Source organism: Arvicola amphibius, chromosome 6 (assembly GCF_903992535.2).
Source record: "Arvicola amphibius chromosome 6, mArvAmp1.2, whole genome shotgun sequence".
Taxonomy (NCBI): Eukaryota; Metazoa; Chordata; class Mammalia; order Rodentia; family Cricetidae; genus Arvicola; species Arvicola amphibius.
The window spans coordinates 48,355,257-48,373,961 of record NC_052052.2 but is presented as its reverse complement, the minus strand read 5'-3'; the positions used below and the strand labels follow the sequence as shown (position 1 = coordinate 48,373,961).

Here is an 18,705-nt window from a genome sequence, read left to right as displayed (position 1 = left end):
TTCCCTCCCTTCCTTCCTTCTTCTTTTCTTTCTTTTCTTGAAACAGGATCTCACTGTGTATATCAGGTTGGCCTTGAACTTATGGAGGTCAGCTTTTCTTAGCCTTCTAAGTGCTGTGATTAAAGGTGTGCACCTTTGTGTCTGACATACTTTTTTTCCTCTTTCAAGGCAGCTTACCAAGTGGTCATATACATACAAGTGGCACTACATGCAGTGAACAGGTTATATTTACATACTTGCCTATTTAGGAATATGTGCTGTGCGTGTTGTTATATATGTGCATATGTATATTTTTGATGCTATAGCTTGGACCTGGCCCGATGCACTGCATATTGAGAACTCAGACTCTGACTCGTGGACTTCCAACACCGTCAAAAAGTTTACTGCATCACTTGAAGCCTCGCTTTCAGGGGAAAGGGAGCTCAGAACTCCAGCAGTTTCTCTGAAGGAAACGATCAGGAAGCATCCTGACGACCTTGAAGCGCAGAACGAGATTTGCCACAGGAAAATTGTCTCTTGGTTTGGAGACTCCCCTGTGTCTGTCTTCGGCTTACATCGACTGATAGAGTTCGGGAAGAAGTCTGGGAAAAAGGCTGGAGATTGGTACGGGCCAGCCGTGGTTGCTCACATTTTAAGGTATCGTTGTTTCTATCCCTTCTGTCTTAGAAATACCAACTTTGACAGTGAGTGTAGACAGCTGAAGCCCTTAAAGACCAGCTGCATGAGAACCCTCTGCTAGCCTTTGCTAATGGGGAGTCAAGAGGTGGGACTACAGTTGCATTTACTATGGATGGAGTTTTCTTCTCTTGCTTATAGGTGCCGACATACAGGATCTCGTTCTAACTAGGTTCTCATTAGATTATTTGGTGCATGTTCTAAAAGCTTGGTAGCTCTTTCAACCTGGAGGCAGGCTGTATTATTATTATTATTTTGTAATATTTGTTTATTGATGGCTAGTGAGATGTCTAGAGCTAAAATTATTGTTTCAACATTTCCATGCACATTTCAGATTCATAGGAGTGACAACCAGTGAAGCCGACATTTATGAGAGCACATTGTCTCCAGCCTGTCAGAGGTCCCCAGGCTCTGTGTGTCCTTCCTCCAGTGGCAGATGGCAAACATCTGGAGCTATGCAGGCCCTGCGGCTTCTGTTTTCCATTCTTCTTTCTCTTTCTGTATTTGAAATTGTCAAAACCGTTCTTAGCTTACAGTCTAAAAATCCAGGCTACAGGTTGAGTTTGGCCATCGTTATCTGGTGTTTCTTCTTCACTCGTATACAGGAGCCTACAGAGTGGAACATTTAAGGTTATGCAGAAGTAAGGAGATAGGCAAATAAAATATCTTACTTGCCACATCTGTGTGAGTCCTCTTTGCGGATGTTGGGGTTTCGTCACAGCACCTGCCATTGAGAGCACTCTTGCCCACAAGGGCTTTCCAGTTTGCAGTTTTGCTTACAGAATTCCGACACTTTAAATTAGGAGATTCATTTGCTCGGGTCAAATAGTTGTTTTTTCTTCCTTCCCTGCCCCGTGATGCTGGGTATGAAATCCAGGCCCTCAGGATACTGTGCAAGCGCTCTGACACCGAGCTCCATTCCAGCCCCTCAGCTGAGTTCTGATTGGTGTGAGGAAGCCAAGCTGTTGTTTAAAGAAAGAAGAAGAAGAAAAAAAAAAAAACGTGGACAGTTGTAGTTGGGGACCAGTGCAATATGCGTTCTTTGTACTGGCTGTCTGACTGTGAAGCAAACCTTGAGTATATGTGACTCCCTGCTTAGAAAGCCTTGGGTAGCCAGGGAGCTGATGAAGAAGGAAGTCTGTATAGGGCTGGGAGATACGTTTCATAGCACAGGTTCTGAAGGCATGGTTTATAACTTCATTTAGAGTGTCCAGGTAATTCAGTGTGATGTTCGCCTTGAAAAACGCAGCCGATTTCTGGCCCCATTCAGATGATAGCTTGGACAGTAGACATACAGGTCACATAGGAAGGGCTGGGAAAGCAATGGATTGTTTTTTTTTTTTTTTTGTTTTTTTTTTTAAACTAAATCCTTGGGTGCCATCAGGAAATTCTGGTTAGAATTTTAAGGATGTTTATCATTTTCCTAGAAAAGCAGTAGAAGAAGCAAGACACCCTGACTTACAAGGACTAACTATTTATGTTGCGCAGGATTGTACAGGTATGGAGTGTGGAATTATAGCTTTATGTATGCATTGCTCATCTCTTCCTGGTTTATATTGTATGGTTTTTTGTTTGTTTGTTTTTGAGACAGGGTTTCTCTGTAGCTTTGGGACCTGTTCTGTTCCTAGCTCTTGTAGACCAGGCTGGCCTCAAACTCACAGAGATGTGCCTGTCTCTGCCTCCCGAGTGCTGGGATTAAAGGTGTGCGCCACCACCGCCCAGCCTGGTTTATACTGTGAGTGATTATGAAGATGGCAGTTATGGCTAATTCATTTTTTATTCCTATAAAGCACCCTTCATGGAACAGGAATTTAGTTATTTTTTTTATGAATAAGTACCATTAGTTACTTATTGAAATATATTTGCCAAGGAAATTTGAGCATTTAAAATGATTCTTTTGTTATCTTTTTTTCACCACCGAGACAGGCTTTTACTGTGTAGCCTGAGCTGGTCTTGAATTTATAATGCTACTTCAGCCTATTCCGTCACCCCTGCGGCCAGTGCTGCGGGTGCATCAACACACCTGATCTAACAACCACTTCTTTTTAGTCAGTCAGGTTAAGCCAGCTATGATGACTCATGCTGATAATTTTGGCCCAGGGAGGCCAGGGCAGAGGGGGTCATACATCCGAGAAGAGAAAATTCTGAGTTTCCTTTAGAAGTATGTTTCCCATGAGTGTGCCCATAAGTCATCTCTCACGGGGGTCTTCTGTTGATGGCCAGTATATGTAGTCGCCTTGAAACTCTGTTGGAAATAGAAATAGAGGCTTAAACTTCCTGAAATAAAATAATCCACCCCATGCAATAATTTTTTTTTCTTTTTTCTTTTTTTGGTTTTTCGAGACAGGGTTTCTCTGCAGCTTTTTTAGAGCCTGTCCTGGAACTAGTTCTTGTAGATCAGGCTGGCCTCGAACTCACAGAGATCCGCCTGCCTCTGCCTCCCGAGTGCTGGGATTAAAGGTGTGCGCCACCACTGCCCGGCTAATCAATTTTTACAGAAAAGCTATTAAGAAGGTAAAATTAATGCTTTAGGAATTAAGGAATATGTATGTCAGTTTTAACATAAAGATATCTACAAACCTGGCAAGCCAGCAAGGGCCCATAGTGGAAAGAGTGTTTTGTATGTGGTGTTTTATACTTCTTAAAACATTTATTTATTCCATGTGTGAGTTGTGAGCATGTGGAAGTCAGAAGACAACTTGCAGGAATTGCTTCTCACCTCCCATCATGTGGGATCTGGGCGTGGAGCTCCGGTTGCCAGACTTAGGGGCAAAGCACCTTCCTTTTTTTTAAAAAAATTAATTTTAATATCTATCTATCTATCTATCTATCTATCTATCTATCTATCTATCTATCTATCTATCTATTTGGTTTTTTGAGACAGGGTTTCTCTATAGCTTTGGAGCCTGTTCTGGAACTAGCTCTTGTAGACCAGGCTGGCCTCGAACTCACAGAGATCCTCCTGCCTCTGCCTCCCGAGTGCTGGGATTAAAGGCATGCGCCACCACCGCCCGGCTCAAAGTGCCTTCTTGCTTAGCCATCCCACTGGCCTGTATTTGTCATCTAATTAAGTCAAATACTTTATGCCTTAATGCTTTTCCTTTTTGTTGTTAGTTTTCCTGATAGAACATATGCTCAGGGAGATCAATACTTGTATTTTATTACTGTTGAATTTCTAGGGGCCACGTACTTGGCGTTTGGAGCTTGTTGGTCCTTTGGTGGTGACACCAGACACCAGATGAGCAGCCAGTGGGGGAGGGGCCAGAGTAGGCGTGTTGATACAGATGCTTTTGGAATGCGGAATACATCCATGTTCGTTATGTTTCTGCCAGTTTACAATGCTGACGTAATCGATAAACAGACCGACTCTGTGACCTCTGGGGACGCCAGGGACAAGGCTGTTATTATCTTAGTTCCTGTTAGACTTGGTGGCGAGAGAACCAACACTGATTATCTGGAGTTTGTGAAGGTAAGAAGTGCTCTTTTCTTTGCGCTTTTATTCTCAAGGCGGTAGTAGTACTTGACATAAAAACACAGAAAAGTCTCCGTCTCTCCTCCACGAGGAAGTCATGATGACCCTACACTTAGACATTGTGAAGTTTGGCGCCAGGGGCTGTAAATTTCAGCCCTGGGACAGCACACGAGTCTGAAGAATAGCATCCTTCTGTGACAGAGTGAGCACCCTGTGAGTCTTGGTGCGGCGTGCAAGTGAGGTTCGTAATGCGGCTGCTACTCCAGTACCCTTTTCTTATTCAAAGATATTTGCCTAGTTATTCGTGAAGCTAACATGTCAGCTTAACTATTAAAACAGACTTTTAAAATGACCGCCGCATTTCATCGTTTGTTATCATGGCAACGATGCCAGTGAGGAGTTCCTTAAATAGACAGAAGCAACTTCCCTTTCTTATGAACCAGTTAAAAGTCTGTTTGATTCCACAGCACATAGTTATGTTTCTTGAACCAAAAGAAACTGTATGGTTAAATGCATTGTCTTGTTTTAGGCACTAAGACATTTAGTTTTGAAGTAACACGATATTTAGTAGCTAGTTACATCTGTAGTTTTAACAATACTTTCAGTGTTAGTAAAGTGACCTTCTTTCTTGCTGTGATTAAATTCTTGTCAGAATGAACTTTGGGGATGAATGAATTTGTTTTGACTCACAGTGCAGAGTTGTTCAGTCCTTAGCCTGCAGAAGACGTGTAGCCCAGGATAGCTATGAATGCTAATCTTCACAAAACTGTGCGCTTACTTAAGACATTATATGATTTTTCTTTGTGTGTGTGTGTGTGTGTGTGTGTGTGTGTGTGTGTGTATGTGCCTTTTCTTGTTGCTTTAGTAACTATATTGCATGGTCTATAGTGTGAACTTTGGTGATCACAGTGTTGTGTTGCCCTGTAATGCAGAACAGATATGTATATGCTCTTCTACTTGTATGCATATGTGCCTTCCAGTGTGTTATCTTCCAAGCACAGAGAGTCCATATATAGCACCAGACCTCACATGTGGTCATGGTAGCTGGAAGAGTGAAACGCAGCAATCACCACCATTGCAGATGGTAGGCGTTTGATGCTGTTTTGAAGATAGAATAGTATTCTTACTTGATCATTAGGGTCGCGTCCACACCTCAACTGTGTTTCCTGTGTTGCCTACCGTGCTTTGCAATTGGCTTCCCATTTGTACTACATCAGCAACTAGGATCCAGAAAGACCCAACCCCGCTTTCCTCTTTCCTATTAGTTAATTTTCACGGTGAAAGTAAATGTAGTCCCTTATGCATTACTGTGTTTTAATCCTAGCATGGGTCTTATGCAGGGTCTCAGAGGAAAACAGAACTGGGCCTAAGAGATGACTTAGCTGGTAAAGTCCCACGAGGACCTGGATCTGAGCCCCACTTGCCCACAGCAGGTGGGCATGGTAGCATGTTCCCGAATCCCAGTGCTGGGGATGTGGAGGCAGGAGGATAAGGTCTCTAGGGCTTGTTGGCCAGCCGGGCCAGCCAGTGAGTAGAAGGTCTAGCTAGAGACCCCGTCTCAAGAAATAGGGTGGAGAGCAACTTAGGAAGATACTATCATTCATTGGCTTCCACATGCATGCGCGCACACACATGCACACACACACACATGCACACACACTCACACACTCATGTACTTCTGGAGTGAGGGAGGAGAAGAGAAGCCCCAGAGAAGAAAAATTATGGCTGGCGGAAGATGGTTCAATGCAAAATGGCCAGATGGCTAGTTTTCTGTTGAGGTAAATAGTAAGGCAGTCTGCCTACCTTGTAAGGAATTGGTGTAGGTTTCCAAAGACTGTAATTTAAAAAGTCATTATATGTAATACATGCTGTCAGATCCGATGTGTATCGGCATTGTGTCGGAAGGACAAAATAGTGGAGCTGAACAAAAGACTGCACTCAACAAAATTGTTTCTGAAAGTTACGATTTGGACAGATCCTATTGTAAAAGCTAGTTATGTGGCAGCATATTTAATAGCAAAAAATCAAAACCATTTACTGGTGGCGAGTTTATTAAGTGAGGCATGTAGAGTGTGGCAGGTATAACATTTTATGCTTTGAGAAAAGGGGTATTTCTAAAGTCAGGTTGTCTCGCCTGACTATAACCACGTAAAGTGGAGAAATTGGTAAAACCCACTGAAAGAAGGTTGAAGAGTAGAGCCCCTAATTTTAAGTTTCCTATATTGGTACTAGGCAACAGCTCAGCTGCAGGTACAGCCTAGCTTGCCGCTCTTAGTAGTGTTGGTGATGAATTAAAGTCACTGAAGACATGGCTTCTTTAGTACCATTAAAAGGCACAACTAAATCAAGAGGTTTCTATAAAGCAGTAAAAAACAAAGCCGTTTCTTTGCCACTGTATTTATGGCCTTTACCAGAGGTGCTCATAATGGTAGGTAGAAGACAGGGGTTTGTACAGTTCACAGGAGATGATGGCGCCACTGCCCAGAATTTGTGCTGAATGAAGTATCACACAATACGGCAAGAAAATATGTGTGCACACCATTAAGATTGAATAACATCATGAAAATCTTCATTTGGACTGAATTTCACTAAGGACCAAGGAGTTTAATCCTCACCAGCTGCACGAATTCCTTACAAATGTTGATGCTAACTGGAGCCACATCAGTAACCGTTTTGGAAGTAAGAGGCTAAATCAAGGCCAGACGTTGAGAAGATTTTATGGTTTACAACATGTATCACCTCCTTTCTGATAGCAAAACAAAATTTGTATTGAAATTTGACAGTGAAAACTGGCTTACAGATGTAGCATTATTCTTTTTTTTTTTTTTTTTTAGTGGATTTAACCACTCCTTTAAATCATTAAACATGTGTCTTCTTAAAACCAGTTTATCAACACAGTGTTTCACATCATCTCATTTTAAGTGCAACTAAAATTATAGTAGTTTACTGGGCAGTGGTGGCGCACACCTTTAATCCCAACACTCAGGAGGCATAGGCAGGCGGATCTCTGTGAGTTTGAGGCCAGCCTGGTCTACAAAGCAAGTTCCAGGAAGCCCATGTTGGAAGAAGGCCTCTTAGCTCTGAAATAATCACAAAGAAACTGTAGTATTTAAATCACTGCTCGGCCCATTAGCTCTAGCTTCTTATTGACTAACTCTTACATATTAATTTAACCCATTTCTATTAATCCATATATTGCTATGTGGCTGTGGCTTACCAGCAAGATTGCAACTGGCATCTGTCTCCAGCGCCTCCATGGCTTCTCTCTGATTCCACCTTCTGTCTCCCAGCATTCAGCTTAGTTTTTTCCCCCTACCTCTACTCCCCGCACAGGTCCAAGACAGTTTCTTTATTAACCAATGGTACTCACAGCATACAGAGGGCAACCCCACATTAAGCCCAAGCCACAGAAAAACCTTGTCTTGAAAAAATAGAAAACAACAACCATAAAAAAAGTGTGGTAGTTCAAACTCAGGCTCTTTAAACACTGTCACACATTTCAACACACCAGCTAAACCACAATCTGGTGGAGACCGAGCAGTATGTGATATAAGAACTTGAAAACACATTTCAAGAATTTTGGGAAAATAATGTTCGTGTTTTCAATTCTAGTTGCCATAAATACGTTACCTGCCTATTTCCAGATGGGACAACTGGCGCTGCACCCTGGCATTCACCTTAAAGAGGTTGATGCCTCTCGACTAGACCTCCAGAGGTCTTTGTCTTCCGGAGACAGACATCGCCGGCTTTGCCTCACACCTATTCATTCCATCACTTTTTGCATCACACACATTTGTGAGCAGCTGGAGTCAGGCTAGGATCAAAACCCCCAGCGAGCCACAGAGAAGCGCCATTACCTCCATCCACCAGCTACCAACACATTAGTTTTGCAAACACAACACCAAGGACCCTGCTAGTTTTATGTTGCCACCTTTTCTTTCTATATATAAATGTATTTTAGAAAATCCATGAAGTTGTATTGCTTTCGTATGTTCATTTTCTTGACCCACGACTGCACACTTCACAGCTGTTCAGTGATTGTTAGAGACCATCCCAGTGGAGTGCTACACACTCGGGGTTGTAGCGTGAGGACCCTGCGGGTAGACGGTGTGAAAGTCACATGCAGACCTTCTTTTGCTCTCCAGCTATTGTTAGTGTTTGTGTAGTGAATGCATGAGCCGTGACTGTTCTTCACCTGTGTGGTCCTGAGAAGTCAACAGGCTGGGTGCCCCTGGTGGGGAGGTTAAGGCAAGGAAGGCACGGTGTTGAGATTGGCTGCTGCCCATTGTGGTAGGGGCATGAGGAGGCTTGTTTGCATCTTGGAGGAACAGGGAACAGACTGTTCAAAATGGAAATGAGGCCAGGCTGTAACCCTCAGAGGCCTGCGGCTAGGTTCCCCACTTCTAGCAGCCATTCCTTCTCCCCAAAGCTTCCAGTGCTTTCCCTAACAAACTGGCCGAGAACCAAGCATTTAAACATTTGGGCCTGTGAGGACATTTCACATTCAAACGATACCGGCTCCTTGAGCCTAAACTTTTTTCTTGGTGGAAGAAGCAGCCAGGGCCTTCCAGGTGTGTTTTGTCTGGCAGAGGTCTCTGCTGCTGGTAGTGCTAATGGCACGCAGCACTGCCCTGGAGTCTGAACGGGTGAAAACACCAGTAGTTGAGTCTTTCTTACTGTGACCTCCTCTGTACCTGGCATGTGTGAGTTTGTGACCAGTATTTGCTAACTCATTTGTGTTGTCTTTCCAGTGTGATCCATCTCCTTTGCCCTCACAGTAGGCAGGCACTTTATCTTTGTAAACTGGAAAGGGCCCAGGGAAATCAAGTGGTATGTTCAAGTTCAAATATTGAACTGGAGAGAAGACCATCATTTTGTTACTGTAAAATCCCCCAATAAAGAGTTTCGAACCATAGCGTTTCCTTGAATGTCTGCTAGTTGGGTTTACATTGTAGTCCCCTAAAATGAGAGCCCTTTTGAGGGTTGAAACATTATCAGATAAAAATACCTGAAGTTTTGTGTGAGGATTGTATGACGGCTGTTATACTCGGCCAGAGGGGGGCTTGTAAAGGTCTCCCCACCTGAAAGTGAAGGGTCAGTGTGTCTGGAAGCCCCCCGAGAAAGGCCACTCCTGAGCCTCCTCCTGCTCTCTCCGTCTTCTCCGCCCCTCTTTTTGTATATGTGGTTAGCAGTCTAGTCTAACATGCAGCATATAGCTATGTGTTTTCAATGTATTATTCAAGTTCCTTCCACAGTGTCTTAGAGGTGGCACTGTCCCAGAGTCTTAGCACATTCCTGAGAAAGACGTTTGCTGTGTTCTTCATCATCCCTCGCCACAGGAAACTCACTCAGTTTTATTTCTGTAAGGAGCTGAAATGAGAACTCGAAGCTCTTTCTTCCACGGGATGCAGTGGATCAGCTTCAGTTTCATTGATTGCTTTGTGGATACAACTTGGTAAATCCTCACACTAGCAAACGCGTAAAGCACTCTGAGGAGCTGTGGGGTATTTAAAGTTTCTAAAGATGCAGCTCCTTTCTCACACATGGTGGTGTTCCAGCCCCCAGGCCTAGGTGTGTATTGTGGGGTCTAGTCTGAGGCAGAGGAAATACAGACACCCGAACTGAGTCTCCTTGCTGTGGCCACACTCTTGGGGTGTGTGTATACATACATACATACATACATACATACATACATACGTACACACACACACACACACACACACACACACACACACATATATGTCTTTCTTTTCTCAGCTGGGGGAGACTTAGGACTTTCACTTCCTCATTTGTCCACAGGACATGCACATTTCGTTCCTCTGACTGGGTTGCCTTGTGAAGCTGAGTTTTTATTTAAAGAGAAAGGAACAGAAACCTCACTGTTAAGAAACCCTATTACTGTTAAATGCTTATTTTTTGTAGGGTAAGCATTATCTCTATTTGTTAGTTGGTTCAAGGAAACTAAGGTTAACAAAGAGTTTAATGTTTGTTTTATTTGTTCTTTATCAGTTTGCTGCTTTTCTTAATAAACCACCTCTGATATTTCTGCAAGATTGTAATTATTTAAGGCTTTCTTTTTTTAAAGATTTAATTATTTTTATTTTTATCTCTATGCTGGTATGTATGTATGTGCACTGTATGTGTGTGTGGTGCCCAAGGAGGGTGGCAGAACCCATGGAATTGGAGTTAAAGAGAGTTGTGAGCCACCACATGGGTGCTGGAAACTGAACCTGGATCCTCTGCAAGAGCAGCAAATGCCCTTAACCGTTAAGCCATTTCTCCAGCCCTTAACTGCTGAGCCATCTCTCCAGCCCTTAACTGCTGAGCCCTCTCTCCAGCCCTTAACCGCTGAGCCCTCTCTCCAGCCCTTAACCACTGAGCCTTCTCTCCAGCCCTTAACTGCTTTGAGCCCTCTCTCCAGCCCTTAACTGTTGAGCCCTCTCTCTAGCCTCACGAGTTTGTTCTTCAGAGGCTGGTTTAGTCTGCGTTGTGCTCCTGTAGTGAAACACTTGAGACTGGATGATTTATAAAGAACAGAGATTCATTCTCTTATATTCTGGATACCTCATCCAGGGTCAGGGGACTACTGGCTGCTGCTGAAGGGTCTCCTGTTGTATCTATTCCCTCAGGCCCATTTTAGAGGACTATTAATCCATTGAAAAGGGTGGAGCCATCAGGGTCCAAATGTTCCCCAAAGAGCTCACCTTTTACCATTGTTTTGCTGTGGATTAAGTTTCTAGCATGTGGATTTTAGAGGAAATGAACACATTCAAATTGTAATAAAGGGGTTATTTATAACGCAAAGAACTTAGAACAATTCAAATATTCCTGAGGTTTATGAGCATAGAACACAACCATTAGTTAATATCAAAGTGATATATGTATTTACTGATACGAAAAATTGTTCCTGGCAAAGTGAGCACCAAAAGTAACATGGGGCTGGGAAGATGGCTCAGTGGTTAAGAACACTTACTATTCTTGCAGGGGACCCAGGTTCAATCCCCAGCATACACATTAGGTGCTCACACCCTCTGTAGCCCCATGGGATCATTGCCCTCTGGCTTTTGTAGATACCTACATCCATATAGTATCTATAAACTTACACACAAATGCTCTCTCTCTCTCTCTCTCTCTCTCTCTCTCTCTCACACACACACACACACACACAAACACACAGAGATTGTAAAAAAAATCCCAAAGAAGGAAAAGGTAGTATATACACATATAAAATTGTGCTAGTAAATTTGTATATGACAATGTATATATTGTCAGATGTCAAGAAGATATTCCCCCAAATTTTAATAATCATGAGCTCTAAGCTAGATGTGGTGGCACACACCTGTAATACCAGCCTGTGGGAGGTTAGTTCAGGGTCATTCTCAGCTACTTAGTAAGCTGAGGCTGTCCTGGACAGTATGAGACACTGTCTCAAAAATGAAAAAAAAAATTAGAAATGATCTTTGGGTATTCTCTCTCTCTCTCTCTCTCTCTCTCTCTCTCTCTGTGTGTGTGTGTGTGTGTTTGTGTACATTATTCAGTTGGGGCCCCCAGCCCATTGAATGGTACTGCCTGTATTCAGGATTGTCTTCCCACGCCAGTTAAGCCTCTCTGGAGAGGTCCTCACAGATATGCCCAGAACTCTGTCTCCTAGGTGATTTAAGTTCTGTCAGGTTGACAGTTGTCTTAGGATTGTTGTAGCCGTGATGAAGCAGCATGACCAAGAGCCACTTGGGGAAGAAAGGGTTTATTCGGCTAAAACAAAACTACAAACAAATCCCAACCAGGATAACAGTTGGGATTAACTATTCCAACAGGTGCTCCTTAGTCTACAATCTCAACGGTCTGGTGAAACCTTTGCAAGTTATTATTGCTTCAAAATACACTTTAGTTCCCCCCCCCCCCCCCGGTCCTCAGGATTTATTTTCTCTGTGAGATACATTCTTCACTAAAAGCGTTATCATCAGTGCTTTGAATATCAGGACTCACGTATACATATACGTGATGATGCCTGTGAATCTGCAATTGCTTTGTGGAATCTAATCCACTCTGTGTATGCACACATTCTGAAGTGTTTGAGATTGAGAGAGATGGATATGTCTACCTACCACATACCGTGACTGTTGGCAGCAGAGTGTACTCCTCACATCTTCCCAAGACCCGTTAGGCATTTCCAAACTTACAGACAAGAGTGTATAGAAATGAGAAATGCCACCAAAGAGCCTACACTCAGAACACAAGGGAATGTGCCAGGGCACAGACACCTCCAACCCCCTAGCCTCCTTGGTTCTCTGCTTTTATTTACTTTTTTGACCTTCACGAGGACAGACTGCCCAGGGAACCTTCCTTCCCCCGACCTCTGTAATAGCCCCACCACACACATGATCGACGGAAGCACCTCTGTCTTGTTCTTTGCAGCATTGACCCGTGTCTGCTCGCAGACAGTGTCCACAGTTCATCCAGGGTGACAGCTGGGCAGCAGTGCTGGCTCCTCTTTAAGTGGTAATGCCTCATCCCAGCTCTCCCAAAGTCCCCTGGATGGTGCTTGTGGAAGCTGACCCTGTGGGGATATGTGCCTCCAGCATGGCCCTGGCCTCCTGGCTGCTTGCTGCTTCCCAATGAGGCAGTGACTGAGTGGCCCCTGAGTATCCAGGTCTTCCTCATTCTGGATGGCATGGCATGACCTCAAGCCTAAATACCTGTCAGGCATTATAGCAATACAGCTTTAGCAACATTGCACACTTTCTTGAGGACATGTGCAGTAGACACTGGCAGACCAAAGAAACCATTCCATCTGAAGTGCAGTGGGTGAGGGGAAGAGACTGCTTGGGTTCCTTACAGGAGCATGTGAGTTGGGCAGCTTAGTCATCGCCGATCCTTACCCTAGCATGCCCGGTGACTTACAAATCTGTGCCACCAGAGTCTACCTCTAGCCAGCTTTCCACTTCCTGTGCACTCACAGCTGGGACGTGGGCCTGGAGGGGACAGGAAGGAAAACCGGCTGGAATCTCCAGTTAGAGTCTGCTGCCCTTCCCTCTGCCTTCTGCTAAGGAGTGTGAAGAGGAGGAGGAGCTCGTGAAGGTGGCATTCGAGCGATCACAGCTGGTCTACAAGGCTGTGACACGCTCAGAGGAAAGAGCCTCACAACTATAGACTGTCAGTTGTTTACCCTTGCAGTTGGCTGATGGGAAGCTGTGGGTTACTCCCTGCTACTGCTTCACCTCAGAAGACAATACTGTGTTTTTATTTTATTAGCTCAGGGAAGATCAAAATCCAAAATCCATATTAGGGTTTTTTTGTTGCTGTTGTTGTTGTTTGAGACAAAAGTTTTGCACTGTAGCCCAGGCTAGCTTTGAACTGGCAATCCTGCCTCAGCCTCTTGACTACTAGGACTGTGTACATCGGCCACTGCATTCACCTCCAGGTGTGGTTTCCGATGAACGTGAACAGCTTTCACATTGTAATAAACAGTCGTGAGCTGTACACTGTTAACATGGGGGCTCTCTGAGTTGTTCTTCTTCTTTTTAATTCTCTAGATCTTTAGGAAGATTTAATTCTCAATCTTCCTAATGCTGAGACCCTTTAATAAAGTTCCACATGTGGCGACCCTCAACCATAAAATTATTTTCGTTGCTACTTCATAACTGTAATTTTGCTACTGCTGTGAACCGTAATGTAGATATCTGATATGCAGGATGGCCTTAGATGAAGGTGAAAGAGTCGTTTGATTCCCAGGAGTCTCAGCCCACAAGTTGAGAACCACAGGTCTAGATCGAAGAGAATGCTCTCACTAAGAGAAGCTCACTTTGGCAGGACCTTTTTGCTTTGTGATGTTATTTATTTTCCCTGTAGTACATTGTAGCCTGTCTGTATTGTTGAGCAGCATGCTGTGAATTAATATTGAGTGGTTTAAAGGAAAGGGGAGCCAGTTTTGGAAGACAAGGACTCCGGGACACAGAGCAAATGTAAAAAAGTAGTAACTGTTGGTGAGAAGTTGGGGTGCTTCTAACATGGGCAGTACAGACTCGGCTGCTTCCAACCGTCAGCACTTCTCACCTGACCTAAATCTCTTCATTTCCTCTGACAGGGTGTTTTAAGCCTTGAATACTGCGTAGGTATTATTGGCGGCAAACCTAAACAGTCGTATTACTTTGCTGGATTTCAAGGTTAGTGACTAAGCATGATGTTTCTTTATTGTTTTCTTTTAAGAGTGGAAAGTTAATACGAGATCGTTTGGAAACGTGATGGTTAACAGAGCCCAGTGGGGACCTCCTTTGGCTGTCAGTCCTTCCTCAGCTGCTGCCTTGTCATTTGGTCCACGACGTAATTGGATTCCTTAAGATGTGTGGTTAATTTCTGGTACTGCATAAACAAAGCATAATTTATCGGTCTCCCCGAATTCCAGAAGACACCGCTGCCGTGTTCTGGCGGTTGCTATTTACATATTTACTTTTTTCCGTTTCTTTAGTGGTGCTCGCTGGTAATGAAATGACAAGCAATATGTTCTTGCTGTCAGAACAAAGACGGCGATGCATTTTTCATATGCAAACTGTAGAATATAATTGTGTGTTTGTGAAAGTAATTTTATCACCAAAAATTAAATGACAGTCTCATCGCTTTATAAAATTCTGCTTATACAAGCATATTTGATTATGCAAAGTTAATCTATGCTGCGCAGCCCCGTGTTTCTGTCAGTGAGTGGCAGGCCGGCAGGCTGTTACACCTCGACTTTTTTCAGCTGCTCTACATAGAAATTGGATTGTAAGCAGTGTCATAATAAGGTGTTTTGTGAATTACTTGTCTTCTGTTTTGTCCTTGTAGATGACAGTTTGATTTACATGGATCCTCATTACTGCCAGCCTTTTGTAGATGTCAGCATAAAGGATTTCCCTCTCGAGGTACTGTACGTGGAGAGTCGGTATTGTTTCCTCCTGTGTGAAGCGGGCTCATCTTTAGGGGTGTGCGAGGTGGCCGAGCTTTTCTAGAATCACAGTCACATTGCCGGCTTATAAAACCCGTCAGCTTCGGTCAAGAGCTCAGTGCTTGGCAGATGATTTTTAATTTGTGGTTTGCTGTCTTCACTTATGTCCGTCTCCAGCTTGTTAGATGCCTTGATTGTACTGAAACGAACGCCCGATAACTAAGCAGTGTATCAACAGAAGAATTCATAGCGTTAGGTCTGTCCTGGAGGGAGACAAAAGGACGGTTTCTCAAAGGAAAGCCTGGCTCCGTGAACCTCCATCCTGCTTAGATTTTCAGGGGCTCATTTCCTAGCCATCGCTGAAGCCCATTTTCATAGGTTCTGCTTTCCCTATAGGTGGTCATTTTGTCATCCAGTATTTTAAGTCAGAAAAGTTTGAGTTCCTAAGTGAGACGGATAACTATTATATCATCTTACTTAGCTTTTCTTAATTGATGCTTTTACGGATTGGAATGGTTTGATCCGGATGGCAAGGGCACTGATAGTAAAGGAAGGGTCAGTGGGAAGTGTGCTAAGTGCTGTGTTTTAGAAATGCCTTTTGAGCTAATATTAATGCCTAACAGTTTTCAAAGAGGTGTAGATATGAAAACATACTGCAAGATTAAAGTGTGGATTAGAAAAATATATTGTCAAGCAACCTAGCCTCTTTTGTAAGTTAATGTCTCAGCTGTGTTCCTCCCTTCATAGGATGCTGTGTATGGATGGTAGTAAAGAGGTCTGCTGGGCAGCTGGGCTTAAGATGGCTGGGGCCTCACCATTGCTAGGCAAGAGCTCTACCCCTGCCTAAATCTCTAAAGCTGCAGAGGAGACTGTGCCTGTGTTCCGCCCTGCCATAGGCCAAAGCAGAGCCTTTATTAGCCAGTGGTGATAAAAGCTATCACAGCATGCAGAGGGGAACCCACATCATAAAGCCTCTTTTATACTTTGTTAGAATCACTTTTGCAGACTCTTTTTTTATGGATGAGGAAATTAAAATCGCAAACCTTTTCATCTAGCTCCATGTAAATAATTGTAGCCGTGAGATTTTAAATGAGTGATCTAAATCTAACAGGATTGTGAAATTTTAAATAGGATATCTGCACCTTAAGATTAAAGAAGATATTTAAATATATCCTTTGCTATTATTCTTACATGTTGATTTCTTATGTTTTTAGAGTTGAACTTTGAACGTTTTGAAACTAAACTTTTTTCTGAACTATCATTTATTGAGTTTCTAGATGAAACTCTGTAGGCCTCTCTTGAACTTTTTCATGTATCTCTAAATGCTTTTGTTATGTCTTTATATTAATTTTCATCTTCGTGATATTATCTCACAAATATGTCAGGATATATTGTTGGTTTAGTATGTGCGATTGAGTAGAATTCTATACTGGGGGAAGATCATCTTCCTCCTCTTGGGTCATCTTCGTTAAGATTTTTGTTTGTCTTTTGAGTCAAGGTTGGTAGCCCTGGCTGGCCCAGAACTTGCTCTGTACATCAGATTGTGCTTAGACTCATGGAGATCCACTTGCCTCTGCCCCCCATCAGGGACCAGATTAAAGGTGTGCATCACCACACCTAGCTGAGCGCAGCTTTTAATGTATAAAGCGCCACTGTGTGCTTTTCAGGGAGAGAGTGGGGTTCAGAGGAGCAGTTTAGCAGCCTTAGAGGGAAGGTTGTGAAAAGTCAGTGAGAAACTAGAAGAGAATGAGAGGAACGCGGGACCTCAGAAGTGAGCACAGGTTCAGTTGCAGGTTTCCAACGTCAGTTACCTGAATAAGACAGAATTTTAGTTGTTGAAATGGAAGGAGTATGATATGTGTGTATTCATGTATTTATACATATGTGCATATGCATATCTTATAGATGTAATTTTATGTGCCCATATGTATCTGCGTACACACATGAAATGTGTATACAATGTCTCTCCTAGTCCTTTCAGCTCAGAGTTACCCGAAGGAGTCAAGTTGGGGGGATTGCCTCATTCAGTTGCCTTGCCAGCATGGCTGTGGGTATTTTCCTGATTGCTGATTGCTGTAGGAGGGCCCTGCCCACTGTGGGTGGTACCATCCCTAGGCAGGGGTCCTGGGCAGTAAGGAAAGTTAGCAGCAGAAGCTGGGGAATGAGGCAGTAGCAGCACTCCTCCGTGGTTTCGTCTTTAAGTTCCTGCCTTGAGCTCATGCCCTGGCTTCCGTCATGTATGGACTGTGACCTGTGAGCTGAAATCAACGCCTTTCCAAGTTATGTTTGGTCCTGCTGATGTCAGGCAACAGAAAGCATATCAGGACAATAGTACATATGTATTATTAATGAATTGAAGTTTCTTACTTTAGACATTGTGAATCCTTATTTCATATACTTTCAGAATTATAGAACACAGTATATATTTCTTAAAAATACTATTCTGTTTATTAAAAATACTGTTTTTATTTTATTTTTTATTATTTTTTGAGATGGGGGGGTCTCACTATATAACTATGACTGGTCTAAAACTCACTTTGTAGACCAGGCTGGCCTTGAACTCAGAGATCCACTGTCTGCCAAGGGTTGGGATTAGAGGCGTGTGTCTCCACCCCTGGCAAATACTACATTCTTAAAGGTCAGAAAAGCCCTGTTCCTGGGCATGTGAGTCTGTTCCAACTCAAGATTTCAGACCCTGGAAGTATCATGCAGTGATAACTGTTTCAGCCACCACCAATAAGTTAAGAAAGATGTTGGATAGATGGACAAGGGCGTGGGTGAATCTGCCAGGGAAGGGCTTTCTTCATGACTCGCGCATGCCAACTGTAGCCAGTGGAAAGCTTGTTCTCTGACTGCTCAGGAAGCTTCATCTCAAGGTCCGGAATCGTGTAGGCAAGCCTGAAAACAGCTGTCCCAGTATTGTTCCTATACTTAGGCAATAAACTGCATTATGCCAAATAATTACCATTCTTAATGCATATATAAAGAGTACGAAGCCACAGTGTCTCCCTTAAGAAATGAATTACATAATTAAACATCTAATCATGTCTTGCATTTAATAGGTGCCTAATAATTATTTGTTCAGGCAATGAACAAATGATGCATTAAAAAAATGAAATAAATAGGAGTTGACTCTTTTTTTTCCCCAGAAATATATTTCATTGCCACAGAAGAAACTATCCATAGTTATTATTCCCTAAAATGTGTATATGAGGTAGAGGCTTCTATTACCAAACACTAGAATTTTAATATTAAGTCATACATGCATAGCTTAAAGAATTACCATAAAAGGAGCATGGCCTAGCAATACCACTTCAGAAAATATTTAAAAGGTGAACTTTCTTTGCAATAAATAGAAAAGATTCATAATTTAAGTTAATGTTATGACCTCAGAACCTGGGGAGAACAAAGCAACATTGCCTCAGCTTAGGGACAGCGCTAGCGCTAGCGTGCCTTCCTGGGTCCTGCTCCTCTAGCAATGGCTTCCCTACTGGGTGAAATCACAGATCTGTATCTGTGCTCTGTGGGTAATTAGCAAGTTCTTTGTAGATAGCAAGATAGCCACAAGTTACAGTTTAGCACTGTGGTTCTTATGTGTGGGGACTGCGGTGGAACAGGCACACACTGCCACAGTTGCAGG

The 18,705-nt window shown here is 43.1% G+C and overlaps 1 protein-coding gene across 2 annotated transcripts in view; it reads left to right on the top strand.

Annotated features, from left to right (window-relative positions):
- Atg4c (autophagy related 4C cysteine peptidase) overlaps window positions 1–18,705 on the top strand; it is a 68,986-nt gene that overhangs the window by 29,511 nt on the left and 20,770 nt on the right. For both annotated transcript variants that reach the window (XM_038333618.1, XM_038333617.1), the window contains exons 5-9: window positions 306–636; window positions 2,103–2,173; window positions 4,008–4,144; window positions 14,232–14,310; window positions 14,966–15,042. In XM_038333618.1, coding sequence (XP_038189546.1) covers window positions 306–636; window positions 2,103–2,173; window positions 4,008–4,144; window positions 14,232–14,310; window positions 14,966–15,042 — 695 coding nt within the window. The remainder of the gene's footprint in view (window positions 1–305; window positions 637–2,102; window positions 2,174–4,007; window positions 4,145–14,231; window positions 14,311–14,965; window positions 15,043–18,705) is intronic.